Source organism: Helianthus annuus, chromosome 3 (genome assembly GCF_002127325.2).
Source record: "Helianthus annuus cultivar XRQ/B chromosome 3, HanXRQr2.0-SUNRISE, whole genome shotgun sequence".
Taxonomy (NCBI): Eukaryota; Viridiplantae; Streptophyta; class Magnoliopsida; order Asterales; family Asteraceae; genus Helianthus; species Helianthus annuus.
This window is the reverse complement of record NC_035435.2, coordinates 136,420,825-136,441,522: the sequence shown is the minus strand read 5'-3', so window position 1 is coordinate 136,441,522 and position 20,698 is coordinate 136,420,825. Positions and strand designations below refer to the sequence as shown.

General features: G+C 38.1%; 1 protein-coding gene and 2 non-coding genes across 4 annotated transcripts; 1 reads left to right on the top strand and 2 right to left on the bottom strand.

The window, feature by feature from the left end:
- Nucleotides 1–99: 99 nt before the first annotated feature.
- Nucleotides 100–20,179, top strand: LOC118490692 (small ubiquitin-related modifier 1-like). 2 transcript variants are annotated; one of them, XM_035988490.1, is made up of 3 exons: nt 100–427; nt 620–769; nt 1,390–1,636. In XM_035988490.1, the coding sequence occupies exons 1-3, from the start codon at nt 344–346 to the stop codon at nt 1,453–1,455; spliced, it is 300 nt and encodes a 99-aa protein (XP_035844383.1). In that variant the 5' UTR covers nt 100–343; the 3' UTR covers nt 1,456–1,636. The 2 variants fall into 2 exon arrangements, with proteins under 2 accessions (XP_035844383.1, XP_035844382.1); XM_035988489.1 differs by lacking the exon at nt 1,390–1,636 and adding an exon at nt 19,973–20,179 and having other exon boundaries at nt 107–427.
- On the bottom strand, nt 2,838–3,033 carry LOC118490725. The gene has a single exon (XR_004889975.1). It is a non-coding gene; the product is annotated as a U2 spliceosomal RNA (small nuclear RNA).
- Nucleotides 15,980–16,176, bottom strand: LOC118490743. Its single transcript, XR_004889993.1, has one exon. It is a non-coding gene; the product is annotated as a U2 spliceosomal RNA (small nuclear RNA).
- Nucleotides 20,180–20,698: the final 519 nt, after the last annotated feature.

Genomic DNA, 20,698 nt, shown 5'->3' with positions numbered 1-20,698 from the left:
TGGTTTACACTCTTTAATGCTCTTTTAATCATTACTTAAAAAAAAAAACTAGGTCGATCATTTATTATTTAAATAGATTCTTTGTAATTAATTCCATTTGTAGTCGGAGATAAGTGGTCGGGAATGGTTGCTTGAATGCCTATATCATTCAAATTTCCAAACAAATAGAAAATCACAAATTCGATATTGGAACTCGAATAGAATTTCGAACTTTTCGTATAAGTATTATTATTATTATCCGTAAATACCAACCGTCCGATCCGAATCCCTCGCTTTCTACTAGAAAAGGCAGGCGTGTAGGGCAGAGTTGAAGAATCAATCGTTAATCAAGCGGCCGGAAAGTATGTCAGGTGTCAACAACGACGAAGATAAGAAGCCCGCCACCGTCGATCAAGGTGCTCACATCAATTTGAAAGTCAAAAGCCAGGTCAGAGTTTTTTTTTTCGTTAGATTTTCAACCATTAATAGTTTAATACCTTCATTAAACCCATGCCTTCAAGTTCCTATGGTTTCCGTTTTGTATAATTCTACTTATTATTAGTATTATTGTTTAGACATTGTATCCTGGAGTTATATATGTTATTGGTTTGAAGTGATAACTCACGTGTTGTGATTCCAGGATGGTAATGAAGTGTTCTTCAGGATCAAAAGGAGCACACAGCTGAAGAAGCTTATGAATGCTTACTGTGATCGACAGTCTGTCGAGCTTAATGCTATTGCTTTCTTGTTCGATGGCCGTCGCCTTCGAGCCGAGCAGACCCCTGATGAGGTTCTCTTCTTCTCGCACACACAATATATTGTTAGTCTAATATTGTGTAAGTTGGTGTACAAATAAATGACTTACAAAGTTTGTTATTATATATTTCTACAAGTAAATAATGGATTGTCTGCATCTACCATTTGTATATAGGCCCCTAAGTCACTTTTCTTTCTCTTTTTATTTAAAACCCCAGGTCTCACTAAACTATTCCATTTACTTCTTTTTGTTATTTTATTACTTATTTATATATTTATATATTTTATCTGTTATATTTTGATTTAAGATTTTGTAATCTGTATATTTTTATCCCAGTTTTCTTTTCATTCCATAAAAATATATACATCCTGATAAAATATTTAGTAAAGAAGAGTTGAATTACTAAAGTAACTAACAACATGTAAAAAATTTTGAATGCTTGAAATTCAAACTAAAATGAAAAAAGTATTTGACCCGACCCAAAATGGACCCAAAAAAAATTATTATATAGCGATAGACAAATGACCCTTGTAAATTTCCACACCCCGTGAAAGATTTTTCTGGGTCCGCCACTGTCTGCAAGATTGATCCAACCTTGTCTATTGCCTGTATAATTTATTTGTGGTTTAATATATTGTGTTTATATGTTGCAGCTCGAAATGGAAGAAGGTGATGAGATAGATGCAATGCTTCATCAAACAGGAGGTACATCTGGGTGATGTTTGGATGTAGAGTGTTGTATGGTTTTGTGTCTGGTAGAAATACTAGTTGAACTTTGTTGATTCTGGTTGGTCTTGTTTTGTGAGGTCTTTCTCTGGTAAACTTTACGTGTTAACATGCATTTGCTTGTTTTACCTTTGCGGTTGTTTTATTTTAAAGATTATGTTATTTGCGTACGAACACATAGTTGTTTTGTTCCACAAAAGCTTGTAGCCTAGGGGAATAACAATCGACTGTCTCACTAGCGTAATTAATTTCATACTAAAACCACAAAACTTTAAACACCTTCTCTAATGGCAGATGAAAGATAGCTTGTAAAACTCTTTCCTCTTTCTCAACATCTCATCCTCAAGACCTTTGCTGTAACCCCTGCCGGGTGGACTGGTGATGTGTTTTTGTAGATTTGGTGGGAGGATAGGTGCCTGCCAGGGACAATAATATTAAAGTTTGGTGTTAGGATGGCGTTTATGGTCACTATGTTATGGATTATCCATGAGCAACTTCATATGTCCAGGCAATTTCTGTTAATTATGATCATGGATTACACACGATAACAATATTTAACAATGAAGTATATTGAAGGACTATATACTGAATGGCACAGAGGATGTATTGTATAATACCCATTTTCTTATAAAATAGTTTATTGGGTAATATTTTATTTCCAACGAGTTAAATAGTTAATTTAGAATATAAAAGAGAAAGGGAAAATCGTAAAAAAAATAGCCATGTTTACTGTAAGTATTAACAGATTTTATGCTTTATCCATGCCTCAAGGCTATGTAGAACGATCACTGTAAACTGTTTTAATGAAACCAGATATCCAAATATCTCCAAAGTTTGTTTTTCACGCCCTTTTACATCTAATGTCCGTCAAAAGCAATCATTATTAACAAAACGTCTTGACGGCAACATGGAATCGCATATTTGATTACAAGGCTGATAACTGATTACAAGGTCAAAATGGGTATAAGCAACAAAAATGCACCGGCGCACACATCAAGAAAACTAACATGTGATCCGAAAAGAAGACAGTATTGCACCTTCTGTATATTGAGAACATCCTAGACAAGATTTAACTGAATCCCATAAAAGCGTAAATAAGTCAACAATTCTGCAGGTAAAATGAAGCATTCATTATATCTGAATTTACCAAAGAAAAAGGACTTCTGTAGATATGGAATAAAGCAAAGAACAAAGAGTACAAATCATCCCGACCTTTAAAAAACTGATTCTAGCTTCACTAATACCCTTCACAAATTAACCTTGAAAGTGAGGACAGGTTCAGTTGTTAAAAAGTGGGACGGTGATAGTAAGAAAAAAAATGTCATCTAAAGACATGAACAATTTATAAAAGAATATAAAAATTGACTGCAAATTGGAGGGGTGCACCAGGCCAAGGTAGTAGTGCAACACCAAGGCGATGCTTAAAGACCCCAATAGCAAGCTATTGTGACGGGTCTTTCCCCATAAAAAATAAGATTAATATCGAGTGGGCCGATGGCTCACATATCAGATATTAAACTGATAAGAACAGATACTACACTTGATCTTAGCCAAAAGGCCGAGAAAGGTATGCTTATCTCCTTCTTGGGCTGCTGTTTATGTATGCTGTCTCTTCATATATGTATTCTTCACTCAGCCGATGTGGGGCTGTGATAGGCTAAATTTCATAATGGTTTTCACCTCCCAGAATTTAATATCACATAATGTTCAACAATTAATTAATGGATACTTAATCAACACTCTTTATTAAGGCACCTTAGTAAGTTATCATCTGAATACATACAAATTTCACTGCCTTAGTACAGAACTGCAGTCAACTGAATATTCTGCTAGGAAGACTGAATGTGCTTTGATGTTCTAAGTAAGAACCCTTATCAGCTACCAGACTAATACCAGCTATGTTTAGCTTAAACAGATAACTTCTAAAAGTCAGTACATCCCATTCATGATTCTAACTTATATCCGTTTGTTATATACTCATTTGAATTCAAAAGGATTGTATTGTAAGAATATTCTGCATGTTGAGGAGAATTGATTACAAGATAAGCAAAATCCATTACAAGAATTGATTAATAGCCTGCCAAACTCAACAATGGTATGGAAACACAAGACTAAAACTGCAGGGCAACCATGCTCGGGAAACACTAAATAAGAACAACCTGGTTTACATATATGCGAGAACAATCAGGTCCTTGAATGAGATGAATATTTTCAGTAAAATTAAACTGATAACTAGTAAAACTGTTAGCATGATGTTGTAAGCAATCTCATAAAGCGGGTAAGCCAAGAAACAATAAATAAGGCTGAAAGTCCATATATTTCATGATCCACAATCTTTGTAGAACTAGGAATAAATGTGTCACAGAACAGACTATATGTTACTTACTGCCTAGTTAAACATATGTTGAATAGTTGAGGAAATGACTAGAACTTGCTAAAAACAACATCCAAAATGTGTTTCAACCAAAATATGGAGTTCAGAAACAATTGAGTATGATATGTTGAGTGTGATTAGAAACAAATGAAGGTAAATCCTTGCAGTTTGAGCATCAAACAGGTCAACTGATTAAAAATTGAGATAAGAGAAAAATGAAAAGATACAGCTAAAAAGAAGCGAGAAGACGTTATGTCAGTTATCTGGCTTGTGCTCATACCATTCGACATGAAAAGCTAAGTTTTCCTTAGTTGTCATATATGTGGAAATGGTTGCAAATTACTATGAGTTTGGTTGTCATAATGTCATGTGGGTGATTATTGATCACTAACTGAAAGTTATCATTTTTTGCTAATCAGATAGTCATAGTCATCGGATAGAATGACAAGTATTTATTTCAAAGAAACTGTAGCAAGGCACGGTGAACTAGATCACTCATTCCACCGGTTCCTCACATCTGTTTACAAATCAATTCAAAAAAATATGGTAAAGTGATATGGACTTTGTTGGTGCACTTGTGTCTGTACTTTGTCTGTATTCGGTCTGATATAAACGATGTCCTGATTTGTGTTGTAAGTTGACCAAGTCAACCATCCTCCGGTTTGACTTGGACAACAGTTGAAAGATGTTCTGATCGAAGGATAGCCTCGAAGGATACACCTGATCCTTCGAGGTGATCGAAAGATATGGTTCGACCATGGTTCGACCATTAGACCTCGAAGGATGATCCTTCGAGGTCCACGCTGATCTTTCGTGTAACATGTGGTCGACAGATGATCCTTCGGACCATCTGTCGAATCCTTCGAGCAGACCTGCTGAGCTGGGTATATATACCCATGCATGTGTTGAGAGTTCGAGAGTTCTGCCATTCCCACACACCCGAGAGATAGAAGCTTAGAGAGCATTCTGCCCAGAACTCACTCACACACTTAGAGAGTTTATAGAACACTTCTGTAAACATTGAGCTTGTAACCGAAACCCTCATTGCATTAATACGACTAGTGTTAATCGGTGAATCTTTGTGTGTTTGTTTCTCTACTTGCTACTAACTCGGTTTGCTTGCTAGCTTGGATTCCGCACTCGCTAGTAGGTTTGTATAACAAGGTTTAGGTTCGTAATCCTCCGCGAAAAGGGACCTACAAGTGGTATCAGAGCCTCGCTCTTTACCTTGTTTAAAACCGGGTTTTTACAAGTTGTGGTGTGTTGAAACACTTGGTTTTGCACCTGTTTTTACCAAGTTTCTTGCTTTTTCTTTGAGTAAAAACGTGTCTAAACTAACCGGGAGTGTTCAAGTTTTGGTTGGGTAACATAAAAATTGGTTTTTAGAAAACTTTGTGTTTTCCGGTGTGTTTCCGGTGACTGGCTTAAGGATAAGGTTATCCTTTTTGGGCAATCTTTCAAAAGTTGGTGGGAAAGTTGATCTGACATCCCCTTTTGCCGAAAGTTTGACCTTACCAACCTGTCACCTTTTCACCAACCTTTCACATCAAAGTCAGTTGTGTCAGAGCCTCTCGAAAGATATCTTTCGACATCGAAAGATCATCCTTCGATATCTTTCGATCAAGGAGGGCTCGAAAGATTTATATCCTTCGACCCATCCTTCGAAGTCTGAAACATATCCTTCGACAGAGGAATCTTTTCGAAAGACTAGTGTCCAAAAGATTAGGATCCTTCGTATTGGTGAATCTTTCGAGATCTGTTGTTCGAAAGATAAGGATTTGGCTCGAAAGATAAGGATCTTTCAAAGGGAATCTTTCGAGTTCTTGAATCTTTCGAAATCATTGTTCGAGAGTCAACAGTAATCTTTCGAGTACTGTTGATCCTTCGAACAAGGTTATATCTTTCGATTGAGGTTTGTTTATTGTTAACAAGTTTCTGTGATTTCAGATCTTTCGACCAGGATCTTTCGGTTGTGTTATCTTTCGGATCTTTCTTACTTAGCATTTATTTTGCTTATCTATCATGAATCCGAGTTGGTGGGGAAGTCCGGCTCCAGACAGTGGAAAATACATGAATACCAGTCAATCTCCATCATGGGCCGAATCTCCAGTTTCTACATCCTCACAAGCAAATGCCACTCCAGCTGGTCAATGGGCGTTTGTTTCAAATCAAACTCCGAGTATTCAAAGTCTTCTACTAAGCGAAAGTGAAACCGGAAGTTTAAACAGGCCTCCAAAGTTGATGCATCTTCATGAATATCCGGGATGGGTTGATCGTTTCCATACATATATTCTTGGTCAAAATACAGAGTTGTGGTTACGGTTCATTACGGAATTCGATCAAACTATCGAGGTTGCTGCTTCTTCGACAGCTACATTTGCCGATCTTCCTGATGAACAAAAGAAGACGTATGACTTAGAAAAGAAAGCATACGCTATCCTCACTCAAGCACTGAGCAAGGATATTTATCATCAGTTCGTCAGTTTCAAGACTACGAAGAAGTTGTGGGATGCATTGAAGACAAGAGGAGTAGGTAATGAAGCCACACGTCAACTACGACGAGATCTACTGAAGAAAGAATTTGATGGCTTCACATGTATGGATAAGGAGTCCTTGGGAGATATGACAAGCCGTTTCTATCACCTGCTTACTGAGCTGACAAACTTTGAAGTCACAACGACTCCAACAGAGGTGGTAAAGAAGTTTGCCGATGCATTGCCGCCTCAATGGAATAACTTCCTGGAAATCTTGAAGTACAACGGAACGTTGAGAACTACCAATATCAACGATTTCGTGCAGCTTCTGGAGAACAAGGATCAGGAAGAAACGTTGAAGGCAAAGAGAGTTGCAGTGCCACAGAATCCAGAGATGTATTATGGCATCTCCACTACTTCATCTGCAAAAGCTGGATCACATGCTCCACTTCAAACGGCGTTTGTCACAAGCACGGATATGTATGGCAATCCAGTGCAAGTTCCTGTAAAGCCGCCTCCAACCACAGATCTGTATGGAAATCCAATACAACCACCTCATCCTCCTCCTGCTCAACAACCTCAATATGCATGTTATGGAGGAACATCATCTGCTGCAGGTCAACAATCAAAGTCAAGTACAGTACAGCTCGACACGTCAAGCTTCTCTAAAATCAGTGTAGAAGTAGCTAAGGAACACATGGAGCTGCTTAACACTGTAGTGAGCGCGTACTGTGGGTTGATAGAAGGTCAGATTGGAAACATTAATCTGACACAAGAAGATTACAGGCAGATTGATAAGGAGGAGATGGACTTGATGGACATCAAGTGGGCCTTTGCGAGTGCTGTGAGAAGAGCAAAGGATTGGATGGAAAGTACTGGAAGAACCAGCTTGGAAAGTAAGCGAGACACCAAGTATGGGTTCGATAAGCAAGCTGTTAAGTGCTTCAACTGTGGTGAACGGGGCCACTTTAAACGGGAATGTACAAAGCCAGCCCAGCACGGGAATCAAAACCCCTTCAGGAACCAAGGCAACCAGCAGAACAGAAACAATGATCGTACATTGGTGCCTGTCAACAACCAAACCAACCGAGCACTTGCAGTTCAGGTGGATGAAGGTTGTGACTGGTCAATCCAGTTGGGTGGTGATGCTCCTGATGGAACAGCATGTTTTGCTCAGATTGTGAAGGAGCTGGTTCACACCAATGGTGGAGAATCTTCTGCCAGTGGTGATGAATCGTCTGAAGATGAAGACTCCTCTGGATACAGCAGGAGTGTTGATGAAGAATCATCCAACTCTGGTGATGATCATGTGGGTGAGACATCTAATGTTTCGGATGATATTGACATTGATGAACTCTTGGGGGAAGCTGTAGCAGAAACTCAAAGAAGATCTATTCTGGTGGATCAAGCTGCTTACTCTTCGTCTTCTCTCCATTCAGCCTTTATGGCTAATGTCGACGGTTCATCAAGTCAGGTATGTGTCGATGAACCCACTGCTGTTAATTGTGATGAATGTGCTAGGTTGCATGCTAGATGTGCTGATCTTGAGAAAAGTATGTCTGAGTTGCAAGGCAAACATGATGCTTTACAAGCTAGTTTGTTTGACTTGCAAGACAAACATACTACTGTGAATGAGAATTTGAGTGACTTGCAAAGTAAGCATGACGCTTTGCAAGAAAAATATGATGTGACCTTTCTCCACAATCAGAAGTTGACTGTGGATCTCTCTAAATGCACAGAAGCCAACATGTTTTATGAAAACCATGAAAAAGAATTTAAGTCAGTAATTGAAACATTAAAGAAGGATAAAACTGAACTGACTAAAATGGTTTCAAGAAAACAAACTGATATTAATTTGTATATATCTCGCCTTGAGAGTATGCAAAAAGAGATGGCTTGTGTGAAAACCGAAAGTGATGCGATCCAACTCAAGCTAGACAGTTATTTGAGTTCTAGCTATGTGTTAGATCACATCATTGACGTTCAGAAGGAAAAGAGAGATGTCACATGCATTGGCTACAAGAAGTGTCCACCACCAGTGAGACATAATTATGATGCCATGCCTGATGAAGAGGACAGGGTTTTCTTTGAACCTACTGTGCCTCTAGATGTTAAGGAGTTTGCTGCAGGACTCGGATACCAAAAGGAAGTATCCTTAGATTCAGATGTGTCAGCAGATACATTTGTGAGTGCTGAACAGAATCAAGATCCTCCAGTTGTGATTGAGGATGCTGATTCGTCTGATGATGAATCTGACGATACTGTCCCAGCAAAGTCTGATGCGGTAGCCAAAAATGAGGACATACCTCTTGAGAATCACATTCTATGTGATCCCCCTGTCAAACCCGCTAAGACTGTTGCAACTGAGTCCTCGTCTGAGAAGGAGTCGGAGAGTGTGAATTTGCTGTACACTCTAGTTGGTGATGATAAAATTTACTCAGACAAAGATTTTCCCATTAAGAATGTTAATCAATCCTTAATCTGCAAAGTCTTTGAGAATTCGACAAGTAAGTTCTTGGGAAAGGCAGGACCTAAAGTTACAGTCACACAGTGTCCTCCAATCCCAAAGGCTGAAGTTCGAAAGCAATTTGGCAACAAGAAATTGCCAACAGTGCCAACTCAGCAAAATCACACCAAACCCAAAGGTAAAGTACCGGCTCCAGTGCAAAAGAAGCCGAATCAAAAGAAGAAGAAGAATGTTAACTTTGTGAAATCGACGGGAACAGACAAAATTGAAAAGTTTGAAAATCAATCTAACTTAGATTTTGTCAAGAAAGCTATTGTCGAGAAAAGAAATGAACCAAGCAGTTCAAAACCTAGTACCTCGGGTTCACAAAGTTCAACATCATCGGCTAGACGATCACATGATTCTTCGGGGTTTGTAGAACGAAGATCATGTTTTGAGTGTGGAACCATTGGGCACATTATTAGAAACTGCCCATATCTTCATAAGCAGAAAGGAAAGGTTGATGATCCCCGTGGTAAGACTGACCGTAAGCCATCTGTTTCCACAAAACAAGATCCCCGACTTGTAAAAGAAAGGGAAAAGAAACAGAAACGGCAACAGGTCAAGAAAATTGAAAAAGCGATTAAAACCGATGTGGTTCATAAACAATCTGTTGTTGTAAAACCAGAAAATTCTAAAACTTCAAATCATCAAGAAGTTAAAATTTTAAAGAAAAACACTGGTGAAACCAAACAGACTTGGAAACCAAAAACGGTTGTTGAATCAGGGGGACCATCACAATTCACCAACCATCAAAGACAAGAAGTTATTGTCATTGATGAAAATGGAAGACCCAAGACCACAATGGCTTGGGTCCCCATCTCCAACTAATTCATTTGAGTTCATGTGCAGGGTGCTTCAGGAGGAACTATCAGTAGTCATTGGATTGTTGATAGTGGGGCATCCAGGCACATGACAGGCGACATGAAGCTTCTCTACGACGTTAAATCTATTAGAGGAGGTTATGTTGCTTTTGCTGGAGATAAAGGTGGATACATAACGGGTGAAGGAATGATATCTAACGGGATTGTCAGCTTTGACAAGATCAATTTTGTGCAACAACTTGATCACAATCTTCTTAGTGTTTCTCAAATTTGTGACAAGAAATTTTCAGTACACTTTGATGCTAATGGATGTTATGTGCTGAAACCCGGCTTCAAAATTCCAAAAGAATGGATTCTCTTGTCGGCTCCAAGGATAAATGATTTGTACGTCCTTGACATGAGCCAGGCTATTACTACGTCTGCACAAGCAACTTGTTTCGTTTCCAAAGCCACAGAAAAAGACACTATCTCTTGGCACAGACGAATGGGTCACATTCACTTACGCAAAATGAATCATTTGGTTTCAAATGAATTGGTGAATGGTGTTCCCCTCAAAAATTTCCATCTTCAAGACATCTGTGTTTCGTGCCAGAAAGGAAAGCAAACAAAGAAGAAGCACCCTACAAAGAAGATCAACACAGTGGCAGTTCCTCTTGAACGTTTGCACATGGATTTGTTCGGTCCTGTCAAGCACAAGAGTATTCGGGGTGATCAATACTGCCTCGTGGTTACTGATGATTATTCAAGATTTTCTTGGGTTGCGTTCATGGCACACAAGAGTGAAACCTTTGGCATTATCAAAAACTTGATCATTCAGATTGAGAATTTGTATAAGTTGAAGGTTAGGCGGATACGTAGCGACAATGGTACTGAATTTAAGAATCATTCCATGGCGGAGTTTTGCACTTCAAAGGGTATTCTTCATGAGTTTAGTGCAGCTTATACTCCTCAACAGAATGGTGTCGCTGAACGTAAGAACCGCACATTGATCGAGACTGCTAGGACAATGTTGGTAGAGTCGCAGCTACCCATTCCATTCTGGACTGAAGCTGTGGCCTCTGCATGTTACACATTGAACAGAGTCCTTACAGTCAAAAGACACAACAAGACCTGCTTTGAGCTTCTTCAGAAACGGAAACCAGATTTGTCTTATCTAGAACCGTTTGGAGCTCCATGCACAATCATCGATCCTAATGGAAAGTTTGGGGCAAGAGCAATTGATGGATACTTTCTTGGGTATGCCACCCCTAACTTACGAGTCTGGAATCTAGAGACTAAAAGGGTCAAGGAATGGTCTGAGGTCAGAGTACAAAGGCACACCTTGCCAGTCAAAAATCCGGGTCAACCTTGGATGTTTGAGTATGATGACTTCTTCAATTCGATCAATGTTGAAGCCGTTGAAGAAAATGCTGCGGCTAGGATGTTTTTCGAGAGTGACAATGCAACAGTTTCACCGGTGGTTCGTCCAATTCTTGTGAATCAAGAACCATCCTCTTCGGTGAACAACAATACTCTCAACAATGAGGATTTTCATGATGCTAACGAATTGAACGAATCTTCAGAGGATGATGAATTTCTAGATGCAGATCAAGAAGCTCCTACAACAGCAGTTCATGGTACTTCAGAGGGTACTCCTCCAGTGGAAACACATAGAACAGCTGAGACTACTGCATCATCCTCTTCGTCAATTCCGGGTCTTGAATTGGTTGTTGATCTTAATCTTAACAACCTGGGTATAAATGTTCCAGTTCCAGACAATCCAGAAACAAGGATTCATAATACCCATCCTCAACAAAACATCATTGGAAATGTGCAAAGTGGCGTACAAACAAGAAACATGTTGCGAAACAACAACAATGCAGGCTTGTATGCAGCTATTCGAGAATCCGGGCAACAAAACGACTGGTCCTTCGCGTGTTATGTCTCACAAGAAGAACCAAGAACGTGGAAAGAAGCCTTGAAAGATAATGCTTGGGTTGAAGCAATGCAGGAAGAACTGCAACAATTCCAGAAGCTGGGTGTCTGGAAACTAGTAGAGAAACCTGCTGGATACAAGAAGATTGGTACCCGTTGGGTTTTCAAATGCAAAAAGGATGACCGCGGAGTTGTTATCCGAAACAAAGCTCGTTTAGTCGTTCAAGGTTTTCGTCAGATTGAAGGGATCGACTACAACGAAGTCTATGCACCAGTGGCACGTCTCGAAGCAATTCGAATCTTTCTAGCCTATGCGTCCTTCAAAGGATTCAAGGTTTATCAGATGGACGTGAAAAGTGCATTTTTACATGGTGTGGTTGAAGAAGAGGTGTACGTCGAACAGCCTCCAGGTTTTGAAGATCCTATCCATCCCGATCGGGTTTGGTTGCTCAACAAAGCTCTTTATGGTCTTCATCAAGCACCACGAGCTTGGTATGCAACCTTATCTCACTATCTGCTGGAGAACGGTTTTCGTAGAGGTCTTATCGACTGTACTCTCTTCATCAAAGAACAAGATGGAGATCTTCTTCTGGTACAGGTATACGTTGATGACATTATTTTTGGTTCTACTAATGATGTCTTGTGTAGGGAATTCGAGCGCATTATGCAGGATAAATTCGAGATGAGTGCTATGGGGGAAATGACCTTCTTCTTGGGCCTACAAGTACAACAAACGGAGTCTGGGATATTCATCCATCAGACTAAATATGTTGGTGACATCTTGAGCCGGTTCCAGATGTCTGATGCAACGCCCATTGGTACCCCATTGCCAACTAATCACGGAATTACTCCAGACTTGAAGGGAGAAGCTGTTAGCCCTTCTATCTATCGCGCCATGATCGGATCTCTCATGTACCTCACAGCATCAAGGCCAGACATAATGTACCCAACGTGCCTGCTTGCTAGATATCAAGTTAACCCGAAGGCCTCACATCTTGCTGCTGTTAAAAGGATTTTTCGTTATTTGAAGGCGTACCCTGACACCGGTCTGTGGTACCCTAGGGATAATAACTTTGAATTGGTAGCCTTCAGTGATTCTGATTTTGGCGGATGTAAAATCGACGGCAAGTCCACAACGGCTGGATGTCAGTTTTTAGGAAATCGCCTAGTCACATGGCAGTGCAAGAAGCAGACGTGTGTAGCTACATCAACATGCGAAGCTGAATACATTGCTGCCTCAAGTTGTTGCTCCCAAGTTCTTTGGATCCAACAACAGATGCGGGACTACGGTTTTGAATTCCTAACTACTCCTATTTACGTTGATAATTCTGCTGCTTTAGATATCACTAGAAATCCTGTGCAGCATTCAAAGACCAAACACATCGAAATCAAATATCACTTCATACGTGATTGCTTTGAGAAAAGGCTAATCGATGTTGTTAAGGTCCACACCGATGACCAACGTGCCGACTTATTTACCAAAGCATTTGACAAATCAAGATTTGACTTTTTATTATTGGTAAACGGCATTAAGGTCAAGCAAGAGTAAAACCAACATCGGAAAATCATTTTTGTAAATACCTTTGTGTTTTTAAATTTATCTTAGTTTGTTGATTTTAGGGGGAGTAAATCCAAAAATCGGAAAATCCAAAAACATCGAAAAATTCAAAAACACAAAAACAATAGAAAAACAAAAATGAGTTTCCTGGCGAGCAAAAGAGAAAATGATAGTACATCAGTGGTCTATCCAAACCTCTTTAAACCTTAAATGAAAAACGATAAGCAGCTCTATATAAGATGTATCGGTAGGCTCACAATCATTTTAAAGTGTGCAGGGTGATATAAATCTTAATCGACTGAAGACCAGGTGGGAACCATTCATTGGCATATGGTCTTAGTACCGAAATTTCGTTTGATAGATTGCCGAGGTTCTGAGATATTCGGTCTTTATGCTGCTTATCATCTGGGTATCATGGTTGTATCTTTTACCGAAAAATAACGGGGACGCAAGTCTAGATCTTCCATGATACTATACATACGTGTACATATTGCATATTGCATTCGACCTCAATAAGTGATAAACAATCACATGTCCAAATCAAATAAGTGATAAAATATCACATTTTTCCGGGTGTCAAGTTCGTCTCTCTGCTGTACGGAAGTACTGACCTGTTCACGGACTTGCACCTGTGCCCTCATGCATACGAAAATCAAGTTCCTCATCAATAAGTGATTATATCACATAGGACTTGTTTTCAAATCAAAATAAGTGAGTATCTCACAATTTATACGGTCAAACAGATGATAATCGGTATACTCACCGGTAAGATGAACACTCGTGCATACCTTGATACGGGAATGTGTCGTGATGTGGATGAACACCGGTCGGTAAGTATAAATCATACCTTAACGTATCCCCTCGCCATGATTACATCTGATAAGTTGAGCTTAAGTGGACAACAATACCGATAATTGTTATAGGATGCTTATCTTAATGTTAACTAACTGAACAACAAGAGTGTTTTGGCATGACCGTACACTGATATGATTCTCTTACCCTCGAAACTCGCAAAAAGAATGTTTGTATATATTTATTTATTTACTGTTTAACTTTTATTATTTCTTTTAAACAGTTTCGTCGTTTGGTGCATATCAGCACGACATTAGCGGTGATGTCGTTTGATAACACTCAAAGGATTTTAAATTGTTGTCTTTTAATTTCAAAAATACCAAAAAGATTTTAGGCGTGTTTTAATATAAACTTTATAAAAGCCAAAAAGATTTTACTTCTGCTTTATTTTCGATCGTACGATGTTGGAGCTCAAGTCTTCATTACCTGAAACCTGACTGAAAACCGAACTGACTAAATCTTCATAAACGGTCAAAATTTGCAGATTTTGAAAGTTAGAATTTAAAATTGATAAATTTATTAAACTTTCAAACTGTCGGACGGTGTTTGATTTTGACATGGTCACTCGTGTGTCATTTGTTTATACTATTCCAAGCAGTTGTTCTCATTACGCGTTTAGATTTCTTGCATGTGCAGATTCTAAAGGCTAGGAGAACATGGTCGATGACAAGCCTTGGAATGAAGACACGACGAGAAGGCGCTCAAAAGATGAAGATGATCGAGTTGCCGCTGGCCATCATCAACACCACAAGGATCTCACTTCATAAAGATAAAGTCTTTTCACGAGCATAACTCAAGGGGGAGCTTATGTTAAGGGGGAGTTTGTCAACACACTTCCTACATGATACGGGTAGTTTGTTGATACACTCTCTACTTTCAAGACGTGAAGACTTTGAAGATCCTCCGGCATTGAAGACATGATAGGACATCAGAGTCTTGAAGACCTGAAGACCAAAGACTGTCGAAGTTCCAGACAAGTCTACACTTTTAGAAGAACAAGACAAAGCTTAGAGATCAAAGACAAAGCTACAGCCAAGGGGGAGTTTGTTGGTGCACTTGTGTCTGTACTTTGTCTGTATTCGGTCTGATATAAACGATGTCCTGATTTGTGTTGTAAGTTGACCAAGTCAACCATCCTCCGGTTTGACTTGGACAACAGTTGAAAGATGTTCTGATCGAAGGATAGCCTCGAAGGATACACCTGATCCTTCGAGGTGATCGAAAGATATGGTTCGACCATGGTTCGACCATTAGACCTCGAAGGATGATCCTTCGAGGTCCACGCTGATCTTTCGTGTAACATGTGGTCGACAGATGATCCTTCGGACCATCTGTCGAATCCTTCGAGCAGACCTGCTGAGCTGGGTATATATACCCATGCATGTGTTGAGAGTTCGAGAGTTCTGCCATTCCCACACACCCGAGAGATAGAAGCTTAGAGAGCATTCTGCCCAGAACTCACTCACACACTTAGAGAGTTTATAGAACACTTCTGTAAACATTGAGCTTGTAACCGAAACCCTCATTGCATTAATACGACTAGTGTTAATCGGTGAATCTTTGTGTGTTTGTTTCTCTACTTGCTACTAACTCGGTTTGCTTGCTAGCTTGGATTCCGCACTCGCTAGTAGGTTTGTATAACAAGGTTTAGGTTCGTAATCCTCCGCGAAAAGGGACCTACAGACTTATTCTAATACGTGGGATTTCAAGATAAATGTCTCCTGAAAGGGACGGGCGTATCTATTCACTGTTCTCACATACTTTGTGTAGCATTACAAGGATATTCACTGTTCTCACATACTTTGTGTAGCATTACAAGGATCAATAAAAGACATGTTCATCATCTTCAATTCCAACACTTGAAAAACAATAACTCAAAGCTTGTTTGAAATGATAGCACTCAACCTCATTTTAATAACATTTTAAAAAAAGCAGACTGCCAACCTCAAACTTCATATGAAATTTAGAGAAAGCATTATTATAACAAAAAGGTTGAAAATATAAACAATGGTTTGGAGGGGTGCGCCAGGCCAAGGCAATAGTGCAAGACCAAGGGGACGCTCAAAGACCCCAATAGCAAGCTATTGTGATGGGTCTTTCCCCATAAAAAAATAAGATTAATATCGAGTGGGCCGATGACCCACATATCAGATATTAAACTGATAAGAACAGATACTACACTTGATCTTAGCCAAAAGGCCGAGAAAGGTATGCTTCCTACCCTCTTGGGGCGCTGTTTATGTAGGCAGTCCCTTCATGTTTGTTTTCTTCACTCAGCCAATATGGGACTACCAGTTACCTTTGCCCTTTGTAAATGTTAATCAACAGTGCATTATAAAGGCACCTTAACAAAGATTCAAACTTAATCTTGTGTTATTGTATGAAGAAGTTTAAGCGGGATGCATACACAATTAGTTTATTTTGCTAGGAAGTCCAAATTAGTTTATTTGCTTTAATCAATGTTCTAAGAACCCTTATCTACCTGACTAATTCCAGCTACATTGAGCTTAAACTGATACCTTTATTAATTATTAGTAAGTGCATCCCAATCATGACTCTTAACTTATATCCGTTGGCTAGATAAATATTTGAAAGGATTGTAAGACAAAAAACTGCAGGGTTACCATGCTCAGGAAAATAATTCCGTACCTTCTCAACAATATTTACACTGAAATAGTTAGCATGCTCCTAAACATTTTCAGAAAATCCTGTATTAAATATTTTGTTGGCATGCAGAAGTGCAGAATGCCTTTACAGGATTAAAGCATATACGATTATATAAGACATCAGGAACAAAACCAAAGTGAAGGAAATATTTTAAGTGAAGCTTTTAAAGGATGAAACAAAGAGCAAAGATAACCTTCAGAAAGACAGTCCAATCACCAAGGGTTCATACTGAACTTGGGGAGTTGAATTCCTTCCATGACAAAGAAATGAAAATGATGGAGAGAAAATTACATGATAAAGAAAGATATCAAAGATTCTTAAAAGGGGAAATTATAAAAATGGCAGTTGACCAAAACTATTTTCAGTTTTGTCAACCTCATGCGTCCTTGGAGGGACTAAGGCTTACCGGCCCGTCTAAACTTATAAATCAACGAATTCAGGTTCTAGCCCTTATACCGCCCGCGTAAAGGTTTGGGGTGGGTCTACGCGGCCCGCCTCAACTTAGTTTTTCTTGTTTTTCATTTATTTTTAATGCTATATTGTATTTTGGGCTCGGTTTTCATATACGGGGTGTATTTTAGGAAGTGTAGGGTGTCAGAAAAATATTCGGGAGAGTTGTTATATTTTGCGTATCACTCCTGGGTTATTTAATAAAATATATAGTGCACTCACATTAAGTATAGTAAACCAATTCTACTTTATCCCTACGTCACGAGACAGGGGTAATTTAGGCAGAGCCTTGACATACGTTACGGGGCCCTACTTCAGTCGGACAGGGTATCAGTGATCAGGGGCTACAGTACTTAAAACGAGGCTATGTTTTATTATTATTTATAGGGTAAATAATAGAATTCTAGAAAGAGATATAGAGAGAGAAACGAAAGATGGCAGAAAGAAAAGAGGGTGTGCAATTGAAATGGTTGCTACATACCACCTATTTATAGTTGGAAGATATCTTGGAGGTTACAAAATTAAGCCACGTACCCATGCATTTAATGCCTTCAATTTTAGCTACCATGTTCTTACACTTTTACAAATTCATTTGTTTAGTTTAAAATTTAATATTATAAATATTCTATATCTGCACGTAGCATCAAATCATTAAAAGTTTAGTTGTTGAATTTTTATTATTTTATTCAAATTACCTACATATACCTTATTGTAAATTTTGATTATTTAATATTTTATTTTCTACACGTAACTACTATACACATAGTTTAGTTTATTTATTTTTATTAATTTATATATTATAATTAATTCAGCTGCTTCACTTATTTGGCGTGTATAACTTCTAAAATATGACGTTTTATAAAACAATGAATATGTCATTAAAATAAGAATAATCTTATCTATATTTTGAACCAAGTTTCATTAAAAACGGAGTAGGTTCAAATATAATGTATTTTTATAATTTAATTATTAAACGGTTCTTATGCTTGCCCAAAATACCTCATATTTCCATTGGTCAACTTACCCATGATGCATCCTTTTAATAACATAAGTTTTTATATATTTTATATAAATAAAAATTTTGGGAATGTTACATCCTCCCCACCTTGTTTTAAATCTCGTCCTCGAGATTCCCTGAAATATGGATGAATATTTTTGGTTAGTTTAGTTTCTAGGTATAATTCTGGTTCTTGCTTTGAATTATATTTTACTTTGACCAGAACTATTCTCTGAGATTCTTATCTTTTCAAGAGTTCTGAAGGAAAGTAACATTACTGTTAGTGTAAGCTTTCGCACAATCTTTAGTTACAGGTTTTCTAATGCGTTAATAATTGCAAAGGAAATTCTTATACTTTTGATGGCGTCCCAACTTAAAAAGTTCTTGTCGTTCATCTCGTCGCACGAATTTCGAGACGGATGATCAAACGAAATAATGTTTGATGTCGGAATTAGAGACGTATACGAGAGATTCCTAATAAATAAGTCGAAAATTATCATTGACACACTTGTTCGTGATTTATCCCTAATTGTCAATCACTATGGTCTTTGGATTTCCTCATAGATATACATATCTATATACTCATATATTTCACATACTGTAATATACACACCATTCATCAGGTCAATATATTTAACAGATTCATATTTCCAAAAACAGGTTAGACATCCAGTCTTGGTACTATTTAGGGAATTCCATTTACATAACATATACCTCATCTCACCCGGTCTTGCCGGAGAGGTACCCCCATCTTACCCGGACAAGCTGGAGAGTCTACCAGTCTTGCCGGAGAGGTAATTATCATTGTATTTCCCTTAAATAGAATTTCTCTCAAAGATTTTAAAAGTGCATCATTTATTTTGATTTATATCAAGAAACAAGGAAATTAGTATTCTCATGATGGATCATATTCTAGAACCGAGTAGTACTAATAAACAAGAAATAACAGTGGCCAAGTGTTATTGCTTATTTATCATACAGGCACTGTTCTAGTCATCATCCTCACGGGATACCAATAACCATCACACTTTATCTACGCAAGTAATTGGGTTATCTCAAAGCTTTATACTAATGCATTTTTCTTAGATTCAAGTCTAAATACTGCCCTGGTTGTTACCAGTGAATATCAATACCCCAACTTTTTATCAAGTTTATCAAGTGCTTTTGTTTTTGTCATATGGTTGTTACCAGTGAATATCAATACCCTAACTTTTTATCAAGTTTATCAAGTGCTTTTGTTTTTGTCATATGGCTATTTTTAACTTCCGGCTAGGTTAACGTTTTCTTATGTTTATAATGTTACGTTCTTCATTTATACAATAGTTAGATGATATTCTTTTGTATAAATTAGGTATCGATTCTTCTATCCATTCACAATCTTCATATTTTTGCAATAAAATTTTGTTATTTTATTTGAAAGATGTGATCACTCTTAAGTAGTTTTGTAACCATTGACAATATTCATATGTAGTATACAAGGAAGTTTTTTCCGGGATTGAATAATTTTCTGTTTGTTTCTTCCAATGTATGCGTTTGTACAGAATATTTTCATTTCAAAGTAAATAATATTGTTTTGGTTGAAGCCCGCGTATTACGCGGGCATTAACCTAGTGTATATAGTAAAGAAGAGTTAAATTACTAAAGTAACAACTAACAACAACATGTAAAATGCTTGAAATTCAAACTAAAATGAAAAAAGTATTTGACCCCACCCAAAATGGACGCAAAAAAATTATTATATAGCGATAGACAAATGACCCTTGTAAATTTCCACACCCCATGAAAGATTTTTATGGGTCCGCCACTGTCTACAAGATTGATCCAACCTTGCCTATTGCATGTATAATTTATCTCTTTATTCTGTGGTTTAATACGTTGTGTTTATCTGTTGCAGCTGGAAATGGAAGAAGGTGATGAGATAGATGCAATGCTTCATCAAACAGGAGGTACATCTGGTGATGTTTGGGTGTAGAGTATTATTGTATGGTTTAGTGTCTGGTAGAAATACTAGTTGAACTTTGTTGATTCTGGTTGGTCTTGGTTTGTGAGGTCTTTCTCTGGTAAACTTTACGTGTTAACGTATGCATTTGCTTGTTTTACATTTGCAGTGGTTTTATTTGAAAGATTATGTTATTTGCGTAAGAACACATACTAGGGAAGGGAGATTAATACTAGAGAAGGGAGATGGGAATTTAGAAATTACAAGAAAGGTGATGGGAAATCAGAAGCTCAGAGTTAGGATGGGAAGAAGAAAATGCGCACACTCATTCATCATATTCGTTCCTCCTCTAATTCACCCTACACTCTTTCTTATATCTTCGCTCGTACATAATCATCTAACTTCGGGCCACTAAAATGGGCCAATAAGTTGGGCCTATGATGGTCTAGTATTGTTCATAACAGGTATAAGCAACAAAAATGCACTGGCACACACATCAAGAAAACTAACATGTGATCCCAAAAGAAGACAGTATTGCACCTTCTGTATATTGAGAACATCCTAGACAAGATTTAAGTGAATCCCATAAAAGCGTAAATAAGTCAACAATTCTGCAGGTAAAATTAAGCATTATATCTGAATTTACCAAAGAAAAAGGACTTCTGTAGATATGGAATAAAG

Coding starts and splice junctions, on each gene's coding strand:
- LOC118490692 (XM_035988489.1), top strand. CDS start 344: ATGTCAGGTGTCAACAACGACGAAGATAAGAAGCCCGCCACCGTCGAT. Junction 428..619: donor ATTTGAAAGTCAAAAGCCAG/GTCAGAGTTTTT, acceptor TTGTGATTCCAG/GATGGTAATGAAGTGTTCTT. Junction 770..19,972: donor CCGAGCAGACCCCTGATGAG/GTTCTCTTCTTC, acceptor TATCTGTTGCAG/CTGGAAATGGAAGAAGGTGA.